The sequence below is a fragment of the Aethalodelphis obliquidens genome, unplaced genomic scaffold (genome assembly GCF_003676395.1).
Source record: "Aethalodelphis obliquidens isolate GAN/ISIS:26980383/991018 unplaced genomic scaffold, ASM367639v1 scaffold275, whole genome shotgun sequence".
Lineage (NCBI taxonomy): Eukaryota > Metazoa > Chordata > Mammalia > Artiodactyla > Delphinidae > Aethalodelphis > Aethalodelphis obliquidens.
Genome location: NW_020838189.1, coordinates 2,758 through 24,583, shown reverse-complemented (window position 1 = coordinate 24,583; position 21,826 = coordinate 2,758). Strand labels below are relative to the sequence as shown.

The 21,826-nt window shown below is 44.2% G+C and overlaps 1 protein-coding gene and 1 long non-coding RNA gene across 2 annotated transcripts; both read left to right on the top strand.

Moving 5' to 3' along the window:
* The first annotated feature begins 130 nt into the window (after window positions 1-130).
* On the top strand, window positions 131-12,623 carry LOC113616629 (uncharacterized). The gene is made up of 3 exons (XR_003431361.1): window positions 131-235; window positions 1,352-1,396; window positions 12,485-12,623. It is a non-coding gene; the product is annotated as an uncharacterized LOC113616629 (long non-coding RNA).
* Window positions 12,624-12,775: 152 nt separating this feature from the next.
* Window positions 12,776-21,165, top strand: LOC113616630 (protein FAM205A-like). Its single transcript, XM_027100049.1, is given in 6 exon segments — window positions 12,776-14,221; window positions 14,799-14,844; window positions 15,393-15,453; window positions 16,480-16,651; window positions 16,653-18,666; window positions 18,669-21,165. Coding segments are annotated over 6 exon segments (4,065 nt in total). The 5' UTR covers window positions 12,776-14,077; the 3' UTR covers window positions 20,297-21,165.
* The last annotated feature ends 661 nt before the right edge of the window (window positions 21,166-21,826 follow it).

The following is a 21,826-nucleotide window of genomic DNA, read 5'->3' as shown; positions in this document are numbered from 1 at the left end:
CTACAGCAAGCTACAGCAAGCGGGATGAGGCGCTAAAAGGACGGCTGAGGAGCGGCGGCCCGCCCCGAAGAGCTGTGGGTCCGGGTGCCAGTGGGCGCTCCCCACCAGCGCCGCGGGAGGGTTAGTGCCCGCCCGGAGGAGGCGGCCCGGGAGGGGGCTCTTCGGGGGCTGCGGCACCTCCCAGTACCGCCCGCGCCGGGGCGAAGCGTCCGGCCGCCCGCTCCTGCCTGGGGAGGTGAGAATGACTCACCCGGCGGCCTCGGCTGAAGCCAGCCTCTCCTACCGAGGCCAGCTGCCCACTCAGGCCTCCGGCCCCACGACCCTGGCATCAGGGCATAGACTTTAGCAGTACCGCACAACGGAGGGTCCAAATGAGCCTCACAAAGTGCTTGACTGGCCCAACTCTTTCTGTGCGCCGCTTTCTGAGATGATTGGTCTTCTGTCTCCATCAGCAAAGCTGTACCCTGATGTGGCCCACTTTTTGCTGCAGCACCCTTGTCCTTCAGACTATCCAATTAGCCGTTCTGAGGGCTGTAATGTGCATTTTTACCGAACTAGGTACTTTGAAGAAAGTGGGGGTAACAAAAAAAGTTAAAAGTCATGAAGCCCCCCAACAACTAATTATAAAGCAATAACTAAAGAAATACAAACGATATGCTAAGGCTCTTTTTATTTAAATTATTTTTTAATTTTTAAAATATTTTATTTACATTTTAATATACCCCAAGTTTCCAGATGAATTCAGTTTCTATGTCACAAATACAATTCACTTCATCGTGTGGGGAATACAAAGAGGAACTCATTTTGTCCTTACTACCATGAAACTTACCAGTAGGGAAGACAGTACAGGGTCTTAAAGTACAGTGCTATATATTGCTCTCACTTTTAAATGAAATGCCACACACTAAACAGTGTACATATTAAGTAATTTAAACTTCACAACGCCACCATGAAGTACCATACTTTCATTGTTTACATTATACAGATGTAGAAAGTGAGGCACAGAGAGATTAAACAACCTGTCCAAGGTCACCTAGCTATTAAGTGGAATCTGGGTATTCTGACTCCAGAGCCCATACTCCTAACCGTTGGTTTTACTGTACAGCCTCCAGGACCATGTTTACAATATGCAGGATCCCAAGTAAATGTTTTTGCAAGGACCCTGATTATGTAAACAATTTGATTAAAATATGTATTATGAAATTCATGACCCCATGTGAAGTATAATATTTTATTAATGAAGATTTGGGGTAATGGGTAAAGAAGTGGGACTTACATATTTGCTTGCTGTCATATCAGTGCACATAAAATTCTTGGTACTAAGAACCATCTCTTTTTGTCTTTATTTCAGATGCATCATTCCTAGCTAATTTCACATCTCACACATGAGAAAAAGGTAATGATGGTATTATTACTCACAAGGTCATAACTTTAGAACCTTTTTGTTTTGAAACAATATAGATCTTCTTGCCTCTCTAGTTTCCTATACCATTTATTTAACGCTAGTTACATCATTACTTATGCCACCACATCATCCATCTTGCCACCTGTGAACACAGGCTTCTAAAGACTCTTTCATTGGTTGCTACAGTGTTTCATTAATGATGAGCACAAATGCAAATCTTACCCAGAGTATATAGTCAAGTCTGAATGGTAATTTGTTTTCTAGATTGTTAAATTTACCCTTTGGAATTTTATAATGTAAATGTAGAACAATGTACCTCCAACCATGTCGTTTCTTGAATTCTTTAGGCCATAAGCACAACATTCCTAGAATAATCTTTTAGTGCTGACTGAACCCCTAGCTTACTCACACTGCTACCAGCAGGGAGAATAGGTGAGAGGCCATTGGCTGGTCAAGAAGAGCAATCCCATGGCACAGGATTATCCATCTGTCTTCCATCATGACATAAGAGCAACCAGGGAACAACCCTTCGTGATAAACACACTCAAAAAACTAGGAGTAAAAGGGAATTTCCCCAGCCTGATAAAGGGCATCTGCGAAAAAACCACCACTAACATCACTTAATGGTAAAAGACTGAATACTTTCCCCCCTAAGATCTTGAAAAAGAAAAGCATGTTCATTCTCACTACTTATATTCACATTGTACTGGAGGTTCTAGCCAGGTCTATTAGGCAAGAAAAAGAAGTAAAAGGCATCCAGATTGGAAAGGAAAAAGTAAAACTATATCTATTCACAGAACACATGATCTTATACATAGAAAAGTCGTAAGAAATGCACTTAAAACTACTAGAATTAATAAATGAGTTCAGCAAGGTTGCAGATTACAAGCTCAGTATACAAAAATCAGTTGTATTTTTACATACTTTCAATGAATAACCTGAAAATGAAATATTTTAAAACTTCCATTCTTAATAGCATCAGGAAGAATGATACTTAGGAATAAATTTACAAAAGGAGTGCGAAATGTACACTCTGAAAACTGAAAAATTATTGAAAGAAATTAAAAAAGATCTAAGTAAGGATTTTTTTATGAATCACTTCACTATATACCAAAACTAACAGCACTGTAAATCGACTACTCTTTTTTTTTTAAGAAATTTAAGGAAAAAAGATTTTTTTAAAAATCTCAGGTTCATGGATTGGAAGACAACATTATCAAGATGGCAATACTCCCCAGATTGATCTACAGATTCAACACAACACCTACCAGAATCTCAGCTGACTTCTTTGTAAAAATTGACAAGCTAATTCCAAAACACACATGGAACTTCAAGGGACCTTGAATAACCAAAACAATTCTAAAAAAGAATAAAGTAGGAGGACTCACATTTCCCAATTTCAAAACTTATTACAAAGCAACAGTAACTAAGTCAGTGTGTTACTGGCACAAGGAGAGACATATACATCAATGAAATAGAATTAAGAGTCCAGGGATAAACTATCTATGGCCAACTGATGGCCAACTGATTTTTGACAAGAGTGCCAAGACCATTCAATGAGGAAGAACAGTCTCTTCAATAAATGGTGCTGGGGGCTTCCCTGGTGGCGCAGTGGTTGAGAGTCCACCTGCCGATGCAGGGGACATGGGTTCGTGCCCCGGTCCGGGAGGATCCCACATGCCGCAGAGCGGCTAGGCCCGTGAGCCATGGCCGCTGGGCCTGCGCGTCCGGAGCCTGTGCTCCGCCAGTGTGTTCATTACATGAGTCTGCCCTTGTTTAGAAAGACACTGATCCCACTGTCCTATCCACACAAGCACCCTCTGTCAGTAGGTACCAAATCAATAAGTAAACCTGTACTAAATGCCTAGTCTACAAAAAGGCATAAGATTGGCTTTGGCTCTGACTCCTCAGCTCTGAGACAGAGGAGCAAGGGCTGCGTAAGTTGTCGTAGAGGAGTTTGCAGCAGATGGTTTTAATGGCTTAGTGGGATGACAGTGATTGTGGGTTATTTGTAAGGTAAACAGTGCACCAGTTGGAGCTGGTGCCAAGTTTGCTGAATCTGATGATTTTGTCTGGGGCAAGAGGTCAGGCTAATGGGAGACTGAGAAATGTTGCAGCAACAAAAAGGTGGCAGTAGCTGCAGGAAGCAGGAGCTGATTGGATAGGAGATAAAGTATTCTGTTCACCTTCTCTTCATCCCACTGGTGTGGGAGAGTCCCACCCTAGGGTTCTGGGAATGGCCAAACACACAACACCTGACACTGGACCTATGTGATTGACAGCAATTTATTAATCACATATATTCACAGCCCAGGGGAGGAGGACACAAAACACCATGTAGTGCCACACTGCACTGTTCTCAGAAATAGACTGAACAAACGGGCTACGAGAGGCAGGCTTTGTAGTAACAAGAGGGTGAGGTGACCCTTGGTTCCCATGGGAGGATATGATTGGTTTGTTTGAATAATCCACATGCTGTGGGGAGGTGAAGCCCATTAGGTTGAGGACGGGTCGCGTTCAGCTGGTCCAGCTGACAGGGAAACTAGTGAGTAGGGGACTTTTCCCACTGGGCGAGGGGCATATCTGGTGAGAGTAGAACTCATGGTTAGGCCTCTGGGACCCTGTAAGGCTCAAAGATGTCAAGGCTCAAAGGGACCCTGTAAGGCTCAAAGATGTCCCTACATATAGGGAAGGAATAAAAGCTATTTTGTAGGTTTCCTGACCTGCTATTTAAAAGCTAATACAAGCTGCTTTTTCCTTGTATATTCACCTTATTTGATTTTTATTAACCAATCATTCAGTGCTGTTTGGTAGAAAGTCTTCTTGTTCTTGTATTACGGAATTTTCAAGTTCAAGGAAGTTGTTGAAGGTTAAAATCCATCCCAGGTTCAGGTGGGACTATTCCTAAATTATCTTAAATGTAAGGATCTATTTTGGTTTTGAATAGATAATAAGAGGTTTTTAAAATAGCATGTAGTAATTGTTTCTTTGTATTGATTCACTTTGCTGTACAGTATAAACTAACACAATATTGGAAAGCAACTATACTCCAATAAAAATAAATAATAAAACGATGATACTATATATAGGAAACCCTAAAGACTCCACACGAAAACTACCAGAACTGATAAATAAATTCAGCAAGGTAGCAGGATACAAGATTAACATACAGAAATCTGCATTTCTTTACACTAACAATGAAATATCAGAAAAGGAAAATAAAAAACAATCCTTTTTAAAATCGCATCAGGGAGTTCCCTGATGGCCTAGTGGTTGGGATTCCAGGCTTGCACTACCATGGCCCAGGTTCAATCCCTGGTCAGAGAACTGAGATCCCACAAGCCGCCAAATAAATAAATAAATAAATAATAAAAATAAAATAAAATTGCATCAAAAAAATAAAATACTTAGGAATAAACTTGACGAAGGATGTGAAAGACTTATATGCTGAGAACTATAAAACATTGATAAAGGAAACTGAAGATGATTCAAAGAAATGGAAAGACAGCCCATGCTCTTGGATTGGAAGAATTAATATTGTTAAAGTGGCCATACTACCCAAAGCAATCTACAGATTTAATGTGATCCCTATCAAGTTACCCATGACATTTTTCACAGAACAAGAACAAATAATCCTAAAATTTATATGGAACCACAAAAGACCCAGAACTGCCAAAGCAATTCTGAGCAAAAAGAACAAATCTGGAGATATAACCCTCCCAGACTTCAGACAATACTACAAAGCTAGAGTAATCAAAACAGCTTGGTATTGGCACAAAAACATATATGGATCAATGGAACAGAACAGAGAGCCCAGAAATGAACCCACACACCTACGGTCAATTAATCTTCAACAAAGGAGGCAAGAATATACAATAGGGAAAAGACAGTCTCTTCAGCAAGTAGTATTGGGAAAGCTGGACAGCAGCATATAAATCAATGAAGTTAGAACACTCCTTCACACAATACACACACAAAAAAACTCAAAATGGCTTAAAAACTTAAATATAAGACATGACACCATAAAACTTCTAGAAGAGAACATAGGCAAAACATTCTCTGACATATAGCAAAGTTTTCTTAAGTCAGTCTCCCAAGGCAAAAGAAATAAAAGCAAAAATAAACAAATGGGACCTAATCAAACTTATAAGCTTTTGCACAGCAAGGAAACCATAAACAAAACAAAAAGACAACCTACAGACTGGGAGGATATGTTTGCTAACAATGCGACTGCCAAGGGCTTAATATCCAAAATATACAAATAGCCCATACAGCTGAATACCAAAAAAACAAACAACCTATCAAAAAATGGACAGAAGACCTAAATAGACATTTCTCCAAAGAGGACATACAGATGGCCAGCAGGCATATGCTCAACATCGCTAATTATTAGAGAAATACAAATCAAAACTACAATAAGGTATCATCTCACACCAGTCAGAATTGGCCATCATCAAAAAGTCTACAAATAATAAATGCTGGAGAGGGTGTGTAAGAGGGAACCCTTCCACACTGTTGGTGGGAATGTAAATTGGTGCAGCCACTATGGAGAACATTATGGAGGTTCCTTAAAAAACTAAAAGTAGAGATACCATATGATCAAGCAATCCCCACTCCTGGGCATATATCCGAAAATCTCTTATTCAAAAAGATGCATGCACCCCAATGTTCATAGCAGTACCGTTTACAATAGCCAAGACATGGAAGCAACCTAAATGTCCTTCAACAGATGAATGGATAAAGAAGATGTGGTAGTTTTGGAACCAAGATGGCAGAGTAGAAGGATGTGCTCTCATTCCCTCTTGCGAGAACACCAGAATCACAACTAGCTGCTGGACAATCATCGACAGGAAGACACTGGAACTCACCAAAAAAGATACCCCACATCCAAAGACAAAGGAGAAGCCCCAATGAGACTGTAGGAGGGGCGCAATCACAGTAAAATCAAACCCCATAACTGCTGGGTGGGTGACTCACAGACGGAAGAAGACTTATACCACAGAAGTCCACCCACTGGAGTGAAAGTTCTGAGCCCCACGTCAGGCTTCCCAACCTGGGGGTCCAGCAACGGGAGGAGGAATTCCTAGAGAATCAGACTTTGAAGGCCACTGGGATTTGATTGCAGGACTTTGACAGAACTGGGGGAAACAGAGACTCCACTCTTGGAGGGCACACACAGAGTAGTGTGCACATCGGGACCCAGGGGAAGGAGCAGTGACCCCAGGGGAGAGTGAACCAGACCTACCTGCTAGTGTTGGAGGGTCTCCTGCAGAGGCAGGGGGTGGCTGTGGCTCACTGTGGGGACAAGGACACTGGCAGCAGAAGTTCTGGGAAGTACTCCTTGGCATGAGCTCTCCCAGAGTCCGCCATTAGCCCCACCAAAGAGCCCAGGTAGGCTCCAGTGTTGGGTTGCCTCAGGCCAAACAACCAACAGGGAGGTAACCCAGCCCCACCCATCAGTAGTCAAGAGGATTAAAGTTTTACTGAGCTCCAGTGCACCAGAGCAACAGTCAGCTCTACCCACCACCAGTCCCTCCCATCAGGAAACTTCCACAGGCCTCATAGATAGCCTCATCCACCAGATGGCAGGCAGCAGAAGCAAGAAGAACTACAATCCTGCAGCCTGTGGAACAAAAACCAAATTCACAGAAAGATAGACAAGATGAAAAGGCAGAGGGCTATGTACCAGATGAAGGAACAAGAAAAAACCCCAGATAAACAACTAAATGAAGTGCAGATAGGCAACCTTCCAGAAAAAGACTTCAGAATAACGATAGTGAAGATGATTCAGGACCTCAGAAAAAGAATGGAGGCAAAGATCGAGAAGATGCAGACATGTTTAACAAAGACCTAGAAGAATTAAAGAACAAAGAAACAGATGAACAATACAATAACTGAAATGAAAAATACACTAGAAGAAATCAATAGCAGAATAACTGAGTCAGAAGAACGGATAAGTGACCTGGAAGACAGAATGGTGGAATTCACTGCTGCAGAACAGAATAAAGAAAAAAGAATGAAAAGAAATGAAGACAGCCTAAGAGACCTCTGGGACAACATTAAATGCAAGAACATTCACATTATAGGGGTCCCAGAAGGAGAAGAGAGAGAGAAAGGACCAGAGAAAATATTTGAAGAGATTATAGTTGAAAACTTCCCTAACATGGGAAAGGAAATAGCTACCCAAGTCCAGGAAGCACAGAGAGTCCCATACAGGATAAACCCAAGGAGAAACACGCCGAGACACATAGTAGTCAAATTGGCAAAAATCAAAGACAAAGAAAAAATTTTAAAAGCAGCAAGGGAAAAATGACAAATAAATACAAGGGAACTCCCATAAGGTTAACAGCTGATTTCTCAGCAGAAACTCTACAAGCCAGAAGGGAGTGGCATGATATACTTAAAGTGATGAAAGGGAAGAACCTACAACAAGATTACTCCACCCAGCAAGTATCTCATTCAGATTCGATGGAGAAATCAAAAGCTTTACAGACAAGCAAAAGCTAAGAGAACTCAGCACCACCAAACCAACTCTACAACAAATGCTAAAGGAACTTCTCTAAGTGGGAAACACAAGAGAAGAAAAGGACCTAAAAAAAAAAACCCAAAACAATTAAAAAATGGTAATAGGAACATACATATCAATACTTACCTTAAACGTGAATGGATTAAATGATCCAACCAAAAGACACAGGCTCACTGAATGGATACAAAAACAAGACCCATATATATGCTGTCTACAAGAGGCCCACTTCAGACCTCGGGACACATTCAGACTGAAAGTGAGGGGACGGAAAAAGATATTCCATGCAAATGGAAATAAAAGAAAGCTGGAGTAGCAATACTCATATCACATAAAATAGACTTTAAAATAAAGAATATTACAAGAGACAAGGTAGGACACTACATAATGATCAGGGGATCAATCCAAGAAGAAGATATAACAATTATAAATATATATACACCCAACACAGGAGCACCTCAATACATAAGGCAACTGCTAACAGCCATAAAAGAGGAAATCGACAGTAACAAAATAATCGTGGGGGACTTTAACATCTCACTTATGCCAATGGACAGATCATCCAAAATGAAAATAAATAAGGAAACAGAAGCTTTAAATGACACAATAGACCAGATAGATTTAATTAATATTTATAGGACATTCCATCCAAAACAGCAGATTACACTTTCTTCTCAAGTGCACATGGAACATTCTCTAGGATAGATCACATCTTGGGTCACAAATCAAGCCTCAGTAAATTTCAGAAAATTGAAATCATATCAAGCATCTTTTCTGACCACAATGCTATGAGATTAGAAATCAATTACAGGGAATAAAATGTAAAAAACACAAACACATGGAGGCTAAACAATACGTTACTAAATAACCAAGAGATCACTGAAGAAATCCTCAACAAAATACTAGCAAACAAAATGCAACAGCACATTGAAAGGATCATACACCATGATCAAGTGGGATTTACCCCAGGGATGCAAGGATTCTTCAGTATATGCAAATCAATCTATGTGATACACCATATTAACAAATTGAAGAATAAAAACCATATGATCATCTCAATAGATGCATGAAAAGCTTTTGACAAAATTCAACACCCATTTATGATAAAAACTCTCCAGAAAGTGGGCTGCACTTTCTGAGGTAGAGGGAACCTACCTCAATGTAATAAAGCCCATATACGACAAACCCACAGCAAACATCACTGTCAATGGTGAAAAACTGAAAGCATTTCCTCTAAGATCAGGAACAAGACAAGGATGTCCACTCTCACCACTATTATTCAACATAGTTTTGGAAGTCCTAGCCATGGCAATCAAAGAAGAAAAAGAAACAAAAGGAATACAAATTGGAAAAGAAGAAGTAAAACTGTCACTGTTTGCAGATGACATGATACTATACATAGAGAATCCTAAAGATGTCACCAGAAAACTACTAGAGCTAATCAATGAATTTGGTAAAGTTGCAGGATACAAAATTAATGCACAGGGCTTCCCTGGTGGCGCAGTGGTTGGGAGTCCGCCTGCCAATGCAGGGGATGCGGGTTCGTGCCCCAGTTTGGGAAGATCCCACATGCCGCGGAGCGGCTGGGCCCGTGAGCCATGGCCGCTGAGCCTGCGCGTCCGGAGCCTGTGCTCCGCGGCGGGAGAGGCCACAACAGTGAGAGGCCCGCATACCGCAAAAAAAAAAAAAAATTAATGCACAGAAATCTCTTGCATTCCTATACACTAATGATGAAAAATCTGAAAGAGAAATTAAGGAAACACTCCCATTTACCACTGCAACAAAACGAATAAAATACCTAGGAATAAAGCTACCTAGGGAGACAAAAGACCTGTATGCAGAAAACTATAAGACACTGATGAAAGAAATTAAAGATGATACCAACGGAGAGATATACCATGTTCCTGGACTGGAAGAATCAATATTGTGAAAATGACTATACTACCCAAAGCAATCTACAGATTCAATGCAATCCCTATCAAATTACCAATGGCAGTTTTTATGGAACTAGAACAAAAAAATCTTAAAATTTGTATGGAGACACAAAAGACTCCAAATAGCTAAAGCAGTCTTGACGGAAAAAAACAGAGCTGGAGGAATCAGACTACCTGACTTCAGACTATACTATAAAGCTACAGTAATCAAGACAATATGGTACTGGCACAAAAACAGAAATATAGATCAATGGAACAAGATAGAAAGCCCAGAGATAAACCCACGCACCTATGGTCAACTAATCTATGCCAAAGGAGGCAAGGATATACAATAGAGAAAAGACAGCCTCTTCAATAAGTGGTGCTGGGAAAACTGGACAGCTACATGTAAAAGAATGAAATTAGAACACTCTCTAACACCATACACAAAAATAAACTCAAAATGGATTTGAGACCTAAATGTAAGACTGGACACTATAAAACTCTTAGAGGAAAACATAGGAAGAACACTCTTTGACATAAATCACAGCAAGATCTTTTTTGATCCACCTCCTAGAGTAATGGAAATAAAAACAAAAATAAACACACGGGACCTAATGAAACTTCAAAGCTTTTGCACAGCAAAGGAAACCATAAACAAGACGAAAAGGCAACCCTCAGAATGGGAAAAAATATTTGCAAATGAATCAACGGACAAAGGATTAATCTCCAAAATATATTAACAGCTCATGCAGCTCAATATTAAGAAAACAAACAACCCAATCCAAAAATGGGCAGAAGACCAAAATAGACATTTCTCCAAAGAAGACATACAGATGGCCAAGAGGCACATGAAAAGCTGCTCAACATCACTAATTATTAAAGAAATGCAAAACAAAACTACAATTAGGTATCACCTCACACCGGTTAGAATGGGCATCATCAGAAAATCTACAAACAACGAATGCTGGAGAGGGTGTGAGGAAAGGAAACGCTCTTGCACTGCTGGTGGGAATGTAAACTGATACAGCCACTATGGAGAACAGTATGGAGGTTCCTTAAAAAATAAAAATAGAATTACCATATGACCCAGCAATCCCACTACTGGGCATATACCCAGAGAAAACCATAATTCAAAAAGACATATGCACCCCAATGTTCAATGCAGCACTATTCACAGTAGCTATGTCATGGAAGTAACCTAAATGCCCATCGACAGATGAAAGGACAAAGAAGTTGTGGTACGTATATACAATGGAATATTACTCAGAGATAAAAAAAGAACGAAAATTGGGTCATTTGTAGAGATGTGGATGGACCTAGAGACTGTCATACAGAGTGAAGTAAGTCAGAAAGAGAAAAACAAATATTGTATATTAATGCATATATGTGCACTAGAAAAATGGTACAGATGAACCAGTTTGCAAGGCAGAAATAGAGACACAGATGTAGAGAACAAATGTATGGACACCAAGCGGGGAAAGCAGGGCAGGGCAGGGGTCAGTGGTGGTGAGATGAATTGGGAGATTGGGATTGACCTATATACACTAATATGTATAAAATAGATAACTAATAAGAACCTGCTGTATAAAAAATAAATTTTAAAAATTCAAAAATAAAAAAAATATTTGCAATGCATATGCAAAGAGCTAATTTTCATAATATTAAAAAGTAGTTGTAAATCAATAAGTAAAGATAAATAATCTATTGGCAAAAAATAGTAACAGATAATTAACAAAAAAGGAAATAAACATACAAAAAGGTGCCTAACCTACCTTAAAATAAATTTGTAAATATACAAGATACATTTATCACTTCTCAGGTTGACAAGGATAAAAAATGTGACATGTATGGGAATAGAGGCACCCTTAGGCAGTTTTGGTGAGGGTACAAATCCACAACTGGTGGGGCAATTAGGCAATATCAACATTTAAAATACTCAAACCTCTTTATCCATCAATTCAACTCTTAGGAATTTCTCCTACATATATATTCATACTTGTGTACAATGACATATATATGAGGTTCGTGTCAGCATTATTATTCAGAGCCAAAAAACTGTAATTAACTAAATTTACATATAACTAAATAACCGAATGTGACATTGAAGATAAATTGTGTTGTAGCTCTATCAAAGAAGACTGTACAGCCATCAAAGAAAAGATACACAAGATATATTCATATTTTTAAATAAAACAGGATAAGAAGTGTCTGTAATATGTTTCCATTTGTGAAGAAAAATATATCACTTTATTTATGCCTCCTATGCCAAATCAATTCTGAAAGATACACAGGGAAGGAAAACGGCAGACAAGGGTAAGAAAGAGACATACTACATACCTTCTTCTGCCTTTGGAATTTTGTACCATGTATATGTGTGCCTACTTTTAAAAAAAGCAATTACTTTTAGTTATTGAAATAAAATAAATGCCTCCATCAAAAGACCTCATCCCTGCTCCTCCAACCTTTCCCCTCAATCCAATCCAGTCCACCCACCTGCACCTCTGCTAGAGATAGATTGCATTTCTTACTGCCAAATGAACTCCATGGCCCATGCATCTACTGGTAAGTTTCTCTCCTACACACACTCCTTTCACCCACAGCCTGCCCTTAGACATTCAACTCCAATGTCTCTCCACCCAGGAGCCTTCTCTGACTATCCATCGATGCTTTTTCCCCTCAAGAATGGGATGTTGGGCTTCCCTGGTGGCGCAGTGGTTGAGAGTCCGCCTGCCGATGCAGGGGACACGGGTTCGTGTCCCGGTCCCGGAAGATCCCACATGCCGCGGAGCGGCTGGGCCCGTGAGCCATGGCCGCTGAGCCTGCGCGTCCGGAGCCTGTGCTCCGCAACGGGAGAGGCCACAGCAGTGAGAGGCCCACGTACCGCAAAAAAAAAAATAATAATAATAAATAAATAAATAAATAATTCCATTGCTGGCTCTTACTTTGTGTGGATTACTCTTTTTTGGAAACCAGATAGTGAAGTGTCTTGAAAGTAGGAAGGCAACATGACTAAAATATCTTTGTACCCTTGACACTGCCCAGCTTAGGACTAAGCACAGATTGATGGCTCACCATGCCAGATGGGTGAAGGACTGGATGCTGGAGGAAGGACCAAGTAGTAACTTCAGAGATACTGAGGCCAAGAATTTTTTGGCTGGGAGACCACTTTTACCAGGGAAAGACTCTCAAGGAAATTCAGAAATTTTGAGATACTGGAGTCATATCACGATATCCACAGACAGCCAAGCAGGTAACATAATGTCTAAATCAATAGTCAAGGTGTAGGAGTGATGGATCCTGGGGCTGGTTGGAAAACACCTGTCATTCCTAAAAGTTAGTAAAATCCAGGTTAAAAAAAAAAACAAACTCCTCAGGTAAACAGCGTATATCCAGAGTAGATATATGGAAGTGGCCATATATTCCAATAATTCTTAGTTGGAAGTGGCCACTTTTCTCTGTAGGAAGTCATCTTCCTGAGCAAGTGGAATGCTGTCACATGGGTAGAGGTGCTTTGGAACACAAAACTTTGGATAGTCCTCCAGAAGTGAACCAGATTCATGTGCCTCCATTGAAGGCAGTGTTTACATTCTCTTCCCACCACACAGAATAGAGGCTTCCCTTCCGCCACATATTTAAATTTAAAGATGCTGCCACCTTGGCCTTTCCCTGCCACATCAACTATGGTCCCCTTCATGCACCTCTGGTTTCCCATCACCCACTGCCTGTAACATCAAAGTTCTCCATTCCCAAGCCATACCAGACTCTGCTGTCCCTAAACTCATGTGTGCTTCGCACATATATTTCCAGTACAGGTGGAGGAGCTTATAGAGGTTCCTCTGTCCCAGCCACTCTTCCTCAGTTTTCGGGGGATGGGTGACCAGACAGCTGTTGCGAAGGAAGAGCCGAGCTGTCAGGCTGGTGGAGGGTGTGGAGAATGAAGACAAAGTGGGAGCACAGACACTGCCTGTGAGCGGCGCCTTCAGTCCTTACAGACAACCAGACACCCTCATCTACAGACTGAATCACCAGTGAGCTTCCCTAGACAGGTAAAGGTCTTTGACACCACACCTGCCTTGTGAAACAGGAGGGCTTTGTGATACAGTCTGGTGGCCTGGTTCTGTCATCTGTGAGGCGGAGGCCACAAGGCATAGCACTGGGAGTCATCAGGCACCAGGACCCTGAATGCCTACATATAGGGATGGTTGGTCTCCTTATGCTAATGAGGTTTAGACCATGCTGAGCCTGACTTCTCTTCTGTGGGATTTGGGGTATCCCTTATATACCTATGGCTCCATCTTCATTATTATCCTAATTATCTGGCAGGTGAAAAAGAGTTACCATGGATTAACACTGGAACCTAAAAGGAGCTGCTGCCTGGTAGGGAAACACGATGACCATGGCTGAACCAAGCAAGCCTCAGATAAGATACATTCAATTACTCTTTATAGTAATTCTCTTTCTCAGAGCCTAGAAATAATTCTTTGCCAGGCCATCCCTGCAGTGTACTCTAACTGAAAAATCAAGAATCTCTCTATCGGGCTTGGGTTGAGTCCTAGGTAAAGTGGAATCCACCTCACTGGATCTCTTCTGACCTCCCAAAATGGGGGATTTTTCTGATTGGTGGACTTAGTAAGCAAAAGCCCTTGGCTGAGAACCACTAACCATTTAATCAGTGCCATTATTCCTCCTGTGTCACACTAAATCCCCTGAAAATATTGTCCTGGGAAAGGGGACAGGAGGTATGGAATGTGGAGAGCCCTGAAGTAAGCACACAATAAATAGAAAAATGAAATATTCAGGTGAAAGGGTGGAGTACAGGAAGGCAATATAGGGCAGTGTATAACATACAGACAAATATATAGAAACAGACTGGGAAATGTATATTTCCTTTGTTTCACTTTAGACATGAAAAAGAAAATCGTGTCCCAGCTTCACACTCTCTTTGACCTTTAAGCGTCACCGGAAAGTCAGACAAAGGGCTAGAGATGCAGCATCAAGAGGTAAAGTCCCAGTCTCTGCTCTGACTCCCCTCCACTGTGGGTGAGATTCCCATGAACCCTGTCCCTCGATGACCCCTGGTGCCAGGAGCCAGGTGTTCTAACCACTGAAGGCTTCAGTTCTCCAAGTTGACAAAATCTGCCAGAAAACTGTTTTGGGTGGGAAATCAGAGTCTGGGAATGTTCCAAAATTCTCTACCTTACCCCTGGGAATGAAGAGTGAGGAAGCAGGGAAAAAGTCCTTAATTGTGTCATTTACTAGTTTTATGTTTACTAGTTTCCACTTCCCTGTGGAAGTCACTTCATCTTTCAGTCTTGTTACCATGAAATGGGCATCTGATGATCCTGCCTCACTCACAGTGTAGTTGTGAAGATCAAATGAGAGCAGGTCCAGGAGAGCACACCATACCTGGTTGAGTGGTACACAGACGTGCCTCACAGCACTAACCGTTGGGGTTTGCGGTCTCCTCTCATTCAGAGGCCTTCAGCTTCCTATAGGATGTCCCTGGGTCCACTCCTGCTCCATGTAACACTGTCACCTGGTTTCTCAGCTAGGAGACTTTCCCAGGAAGAAGCTGAAAAGCCATGGGAGCTGCTCTCTGTCATGAAAAGGTGATCTCCTGCTCTTTGCAGTCTCCCAACTCCCAGCCTGGTCTGTGATCATTTCTCTGCTTGGCCTGGGGCAGGGTTGGGGAGAAGGACAGTGGCTGAGAGGGAGCCAGACAGTGGAGCCTGGAGCACTGGTTGAGAGCGTTGCCAGGGCAGAGGGGGATCAGATATTTCAGGAGAGAGGAGTTCCCTAGTTCTGCTCTGTGCTAGGCTCACAGTGGCCCTGGAATTCAGAATTTCACTAGTGCATAGTTCATAAAAGACTCTACATGGGTTTGCACTCAGCCACAAGACAAGTTTTACAGTCAGGAGGATGGATAATTGAGTGAATAATTTTCATCATTTTCATATTCTCTTTACAGCTACACCCTTTCAAGGGCAGCCCCCTGGACCCTGCTGACATTACCTCCTCTGGTTCTGTCTTCAGCGGGGCCAGTTCCTGGGACAGCCCTCAGACAGGAGCTTGTCATATATCATACCCTTCTTCTCTAGATCTCTAGAGAATGGGGATGGACTCTCAAGAGATGTTGTGTACACCCTTTAATCCCCAGAACACAGAATTCCCAAAAGGATCTCCTTTTCTACAGTTTAGAAATACTGAATACCAGGCTGCGGCCTAAGCCCGAAAAGAGAATGACTCCAGGTTCTACCTGGTGATGTTCCTGGTGCTGCCCCATCAGCTAACCATTGGCTCCCCCATCTACCTGGTTCCTTCTCCTAGTTCAGCTTCTCAACACAGGTCAGCAGGGAACTCACCCACCTCCCAGTCTCTCAAGGCCCTGTGCTCCCAGCTGTTGTCTGAGACCTCGCCCAATAAGCCCCAGGCCATCAGCCCAGCCCACCATAACTTGCCAAATGGCATTTCCCTAGGGAAAAAAAAAAAAAAAGCACATGAGTAAACACCCAGCGGATGCAGGCCTCAGGGTTTACAGGACTAGGGGAGGGCAGGCACAATCTCCAGGCCACACACTTGCGAAGAGGCAGATGTCACTCCATCAGTAACTAACAGTTGCCATGTTTCCCTGCCAGCCGGGGCTGGCTTCCTCGGGAGGGGAGTGTGCAGCAGCTCCTGTGTGCAGATTCCTGCTGCCAAACCTGCGATGCCATGGCTCTGGAGATTCAGCAGGTGGTGGTGGGTGAGAACACCCTGATCTCCCCCACTTCAAGGAGGCTGTCACAGGGCTGCTCTTACCTAGAGATTTTTGTCCACGTCTAAAGTGTCTTCTGAGCAGAGACTGGAGCATCGTTCCCCACACTCCAAAGACCTTTCACTTCCATCTGCAACCTTCACAGTGTCAGAGAAATCCTTAACCCAGTCATCTGCCCAGTCAACAGGTGCAGCTAGCATCCATGATTACTGGGCTGAACACCTCAAGCTAAGGCAGGGATTTCAAGTACCAGAGGTGCCCAGGGGCCCAGAGACTATGTTTTCTTCAAGGTTTGAGGAAACTAAGGTTTCAGTAAACCTGCAGGAGATGATGCAGAGCAACCCCAACCTTGTCTATGGGAACCAAGGCCAGCAGCCCTTGAATTCTCAGGTCTCTCTGCAGACCCTGAACCGAGAAGTCACAGCCCTGACACATGCTATGGCCTTACATATGGTCACTGTCCTCCCTGCCCACCTGTTATTCCTCAGTACTGAAGTCCGGAGGCTTCTTGAGGTACATGTAAAAGGACTGATGCACTTCCAGAGGTGGGGGCTCCCCAGACGTGTGGAAGAGTCCCTGAGGCAGCTTATACCAGATCCGCCATTATTTTACCACCCTGTACATAACCAACCAGACTCTTTCATCCAGAATGATACTTCTCAGTTCTCTACTGAGAAATTTGGGACCGTTTCATACCAGAACTGGGGTTCACGTACGGTCGGCCAGCCCAGCCAGGCCTTCTGGGTTTCTAAGTGGTCCATTATGGACCCAGAACAAAGACACTACTACCAGCAAATCCCAGACAATATGGCTCTAGCCTTGCCCTCTCCAGCCCTTAAAGAATTAAGTGGCCTTTATCTAATGCCTGGGCAACAGGCTAACGACTCAGTGGGCCATGTGCAGCCGAAATATAGCCAGCCATTCTGTGGCCTCCCTTCTCTGCACAGTGAGTCCCGGGTTGACACTTTCTTGGGTTCTCAAGGCCTCTCCATGAACGGGAGCATGTCCAAGCCCCCCTTGAAGCATCCTTTTCTCTTCAAGGAGCTCTCCTTCCTCCTTCTGATGCCTAAAACTCCACTCCAGTCAGCTCCACCCTCTTCTCCATCTTCCCCAAATTGGATTGCTCCAACTGAGCACCAACAAGCTCAGATCAATATCCCGTTTCTGACCCTGGATGAGTGTGAAGCCTTGGAGTGGCACCTGCTGCAGAGGCAGCTCCAGCTTCAGTGGGGCTTGCCAGATGTTTTCCAGAGAAATCAGCGCACCCAGAGCCCCATGCAGTATAAGCCCTGTGACAAAGCCCAGTCTTCTGAGACTGTGACAACTTCCTGGCCAGGGCAGCCCATCTCAGTCCTCACAAGGGAACTACTCTTGTTCCCAGAGCATGCCAGGAGGCTGCTGGAATTCCACCTCCAGTGACAGTTGATTCACCATCGCCGGGGCCTGCCCCAGAAGATCCAGCAGTCCATCCATTTGCTCCTGTCCCCTGCTGACGGGCAGACTCTCTCCTGGAGCAGCACAGCCCTAGACAATGTGGACGTCCCCCACCCTACAGCTCTAGAGGGCACTGGCGTTGGCAACCCATTCCCAGCCGTCAAGGACCCAGGGTCAGTCCCTATGCCGCACTTGTCTGACCAGGCCAAGGCAATATTGCAGAGCTACATCGACTCCAAATGTGGGAAGATTCACCAGGGCAAGGTTCCTGTCTGCGTATGTGGCTCCTGGGAGTGCAGAATTCCTGGGGTCCTGGAAGTGGCTCCCTTTACCTGCACCCCAGAAAGCAAGCCCCTAGAACTACAGGCAGCAAATGATCCAGACAAACAACAGAAAATTACACCCTGGATGCCAACGGCCCTTGAGCAGCAGCAGCAAACCTCACCAGGTGCTAACACTGAACATCCTAAGCTGCCCCAAGCCCTGTCCGAGGGAGCCACTGAGACACTGGAGACAGCTTTACGGCACAAGGATCTGGCCTTCTTGTCAGGGATGCCTGCTGTTTATTATGTGGCTCTCTCCACGGCCATGGCCCCAGCAATAACTTCCCAAGCTGTGAAAACAGAGATGGTGCCTGGCCTGTCGAATTTCCAGGAGAACCTCTGACTCAGGTGACCTTACCTGAAGAGCAGGGTCTAAGTCCTGGGCCAGGCTTTCAAGATGCCAACGAGACTTGTGCAGACATTGCAGGTGAATTCCAGGCTGAAGTGCAGAGGGAAGGAATAATCAAGATGGTGCCTCTAGAAAGCCAGTCAGAGCCTGTGAAGCCATACTCACTCGGGGAACCCATCTTGGCCAAACTAAATTTCCATCTGAGAAAGAAGATCCTAGAGATACAACTGGGAATTCCCCTAAAGGCAAGGGAGCCCTGGGAACAAACTGTAGCAATGCCAGAGAACATATGGACACAGGAGTCTCTTGGGAGTATAAACAACCACGGAAAAACACTGCTCCAGGAGCTCCCCATCCCACCAGATATGCCACGTGCCCTGGATCCAGAATGGCTCCACCTCAAACAACAACTGGCCACTGAGTTAAAGGCAGTGCATCAGAAACAGAAACAACCCAGGTCCAGGGCAGTACCCCATGATTCTGTCCACTGGGCCTCCAAGATCTCACAACCCAGTGGGGACATGACAGAGACCCAGGCGCTTTGTGTTCAGCTGGAGGCCAGTGTGAACAACCCCAGCCTAGAGGAGCCCCAAAGCCCTGACAAGAGCAAGGACTCATCCCAAGACCCCACACTGGCAGAAAAGAGAGAGAAGCCAGGCAAACCCAAAATGGCAGGGGACCACGGAGAAGGGGATGCCGGGTTTGCAGTCTCTTCCACAAGAGAAAAAAGCCACTCTGCTGAAGCCCAGAGGCCAGAAGGGATGCTTCTGAACGGGACACCCTGCAGCCCCTGGCAACAGAGACATCGCTATCACCTTGGTGCTCCCTGTCAGCACAGTCCCCAGCATCACCCTCAGCTTAAATTCCCAGAGATACCTCCTGTAGTCCCTGGGGGGAAAGACTCTGAGAAGAATGACCTGCAAGACAGTCAAGCCAAGCTCAATGTCATCCTCAAACCAGCAAGCGTTCCTGAGAATGTCCAGCCTGTGGTGCCCCAGGCATCATAGGGCCAGCCTTTCCTGGGCCAACTCATTCCAGGTAAGCCATTGCAGGGCCAAACTTTACAAGGTCAGGTTTTGCAGGGGCAGATGATGCCAGGCTATACTCACAAGAGGCCCAGCCTTCCAGAATCTGGCTTGAGAAATAAGATGAAATCTTTTCTACACTGTATTAACCCCAAAGCCAAAGGCAAAGGGCATGAGGAATCCATGTCCTCCCCATGTGAGAAAGTGGCTAACACAAGAAAAGAAAATGTAGCAAAGAGCCTGGCTCCAGCCAAAAGTCCCAAGGGGCGAACTAAGACAGAGGAGACAAGAGGGGACCCAAAGGCCCAATTTCTGCCTACTGAGAAGCAGGTGGGCCTGGCCTTCTTGGATGGTCCCCATTCCCCAGACAGTAAGCTCCAGCACCGCTCCCACTCCCATCAACTCCACTCTGCCTCAGTCCTGGGTATCCCCCGCCGCTGCCCTCGGCACTGTCCACGAGTGGCTTGTGCCATCCAACCAGGGGACCCGCCCTCACTCTCACCTCTCACCTCAGATGGAAACATTGGTCTGCTCAAGAAGACCCAGTGCATTCGAAAGACTCTGTAGTCTCCTCAACGTCTGCGTCCCTTGAAGAGGACTGCTACTGTCATTTTCATTAATGTACAGGTGGGCAGAGTGCCACCCAAAATATACTCTATATCTCTAAGCAGAGAGGTGTCTGTCTGCTCCTCCTCTCTACTGTGGTGTGTTCAAGGAAGGCATAAGGGAGGTAAATGTCCTTTTTATCTAGGGAAGGAGTTTTAACTCACACTTAAGCTGGGTCGCACTCCACACAACAACACCCCCTCCCCGGACTGTGGATAAAGGAACTGGAGCAGAGAAGGAAGGCCCTTGTCTAAGGTACACTGAAGGTAAAGGTCAGGCTTGACTTCTATTATGGCGACCTTGGGCCCAGAGGAGCCATGTGGACATGAGGATAGTACTGTCAAGAAGGAGTGGCCAGGAATCCCACAGGCAAAATTCACTGATGACTTCTATATATGCCCACAATCTGGAGGGGAGTGCCAGTCTTCCAACCTTGAGGAGGCGCTTTGTTTACCAACAGCATGTAGCTAATATGACTAACGTCAAAAGCAAATGGTAGAATCTCCCCTCTCTGCTCCCTGTTGGTTATTCGTTAGATCTTTCTGGAGAACTCACCTAGGAGGCTGCTGTAGCTCTCTTGCCTATATCTCACTTCCACTGCCTAACAGCTGCATGGTATGAATGACACCTGGAATGAAGATCACAGTAGGACATGGAGAGGGGCTTGTCCCCCACCCCCAAGGGTAGGCAGGGACAGAAGCAGAGAGGAAGACCATGTAGATGGGGGTCTGAGTCCCTGAGATAGAAGCTGACATGTTCCTGGGACTTCCCTGGTGGTCCAGTGGGTAAGACTCCACGCTTCCAATGCAGGGGGCCCAGGTTCAATCCCTGGTTGGGGAAGTAGATCCCGCATGCTGCAAGTAAGAGTCTGCATGCCGCAACTAAGAAGTCCGCATGCCACAACTAAGAAACCCGCATACTGCCACGAAGATCCCGTGTGCTGCGACTAAGATCCAGAATAGCCAAAATAAATAAATATTTTTTTTAAAAAGAAGCTGACATGTTCCTGAAGAAGGCATGATAAGAGAAAAGGCTGGTTTGCTATGTACTCAAAAGAAGTTGAGCCAGGAAGCCAACCCAATACCCAAGTGCTTTTAGAGCATGGAGAGGAATAAACTGAGTTTTAGTCTGTTGTCCATCGTGTGATGAAAAGAAGTGAGTTGAGCCTTATTGTCCAAAGGAAATGCAAATTAATTCAAAATTTCTGAACACTCACCCCCCACCCAACAAATCTGTTTCCCAATGTCAGGGATTGGTGTAACTATAAATCCATGTTTTTGCTCAGCCCAAACATGAAGTCAGTCACTGTGTTCTAATCTCGATATATCTCAATTTTGCCCCCTTTCTCCTGTGTTTACTGCCTCTGCTTGTTAGGTTTCTCATCCATAGGTATCTCATTCTTGCCTGAGTAATACAATAGTGTGTTATAACCCCAGGACTTAGGATAGCGGCTGGTGCATAATAATACCTTAATAGTACTTGAATCCAAAG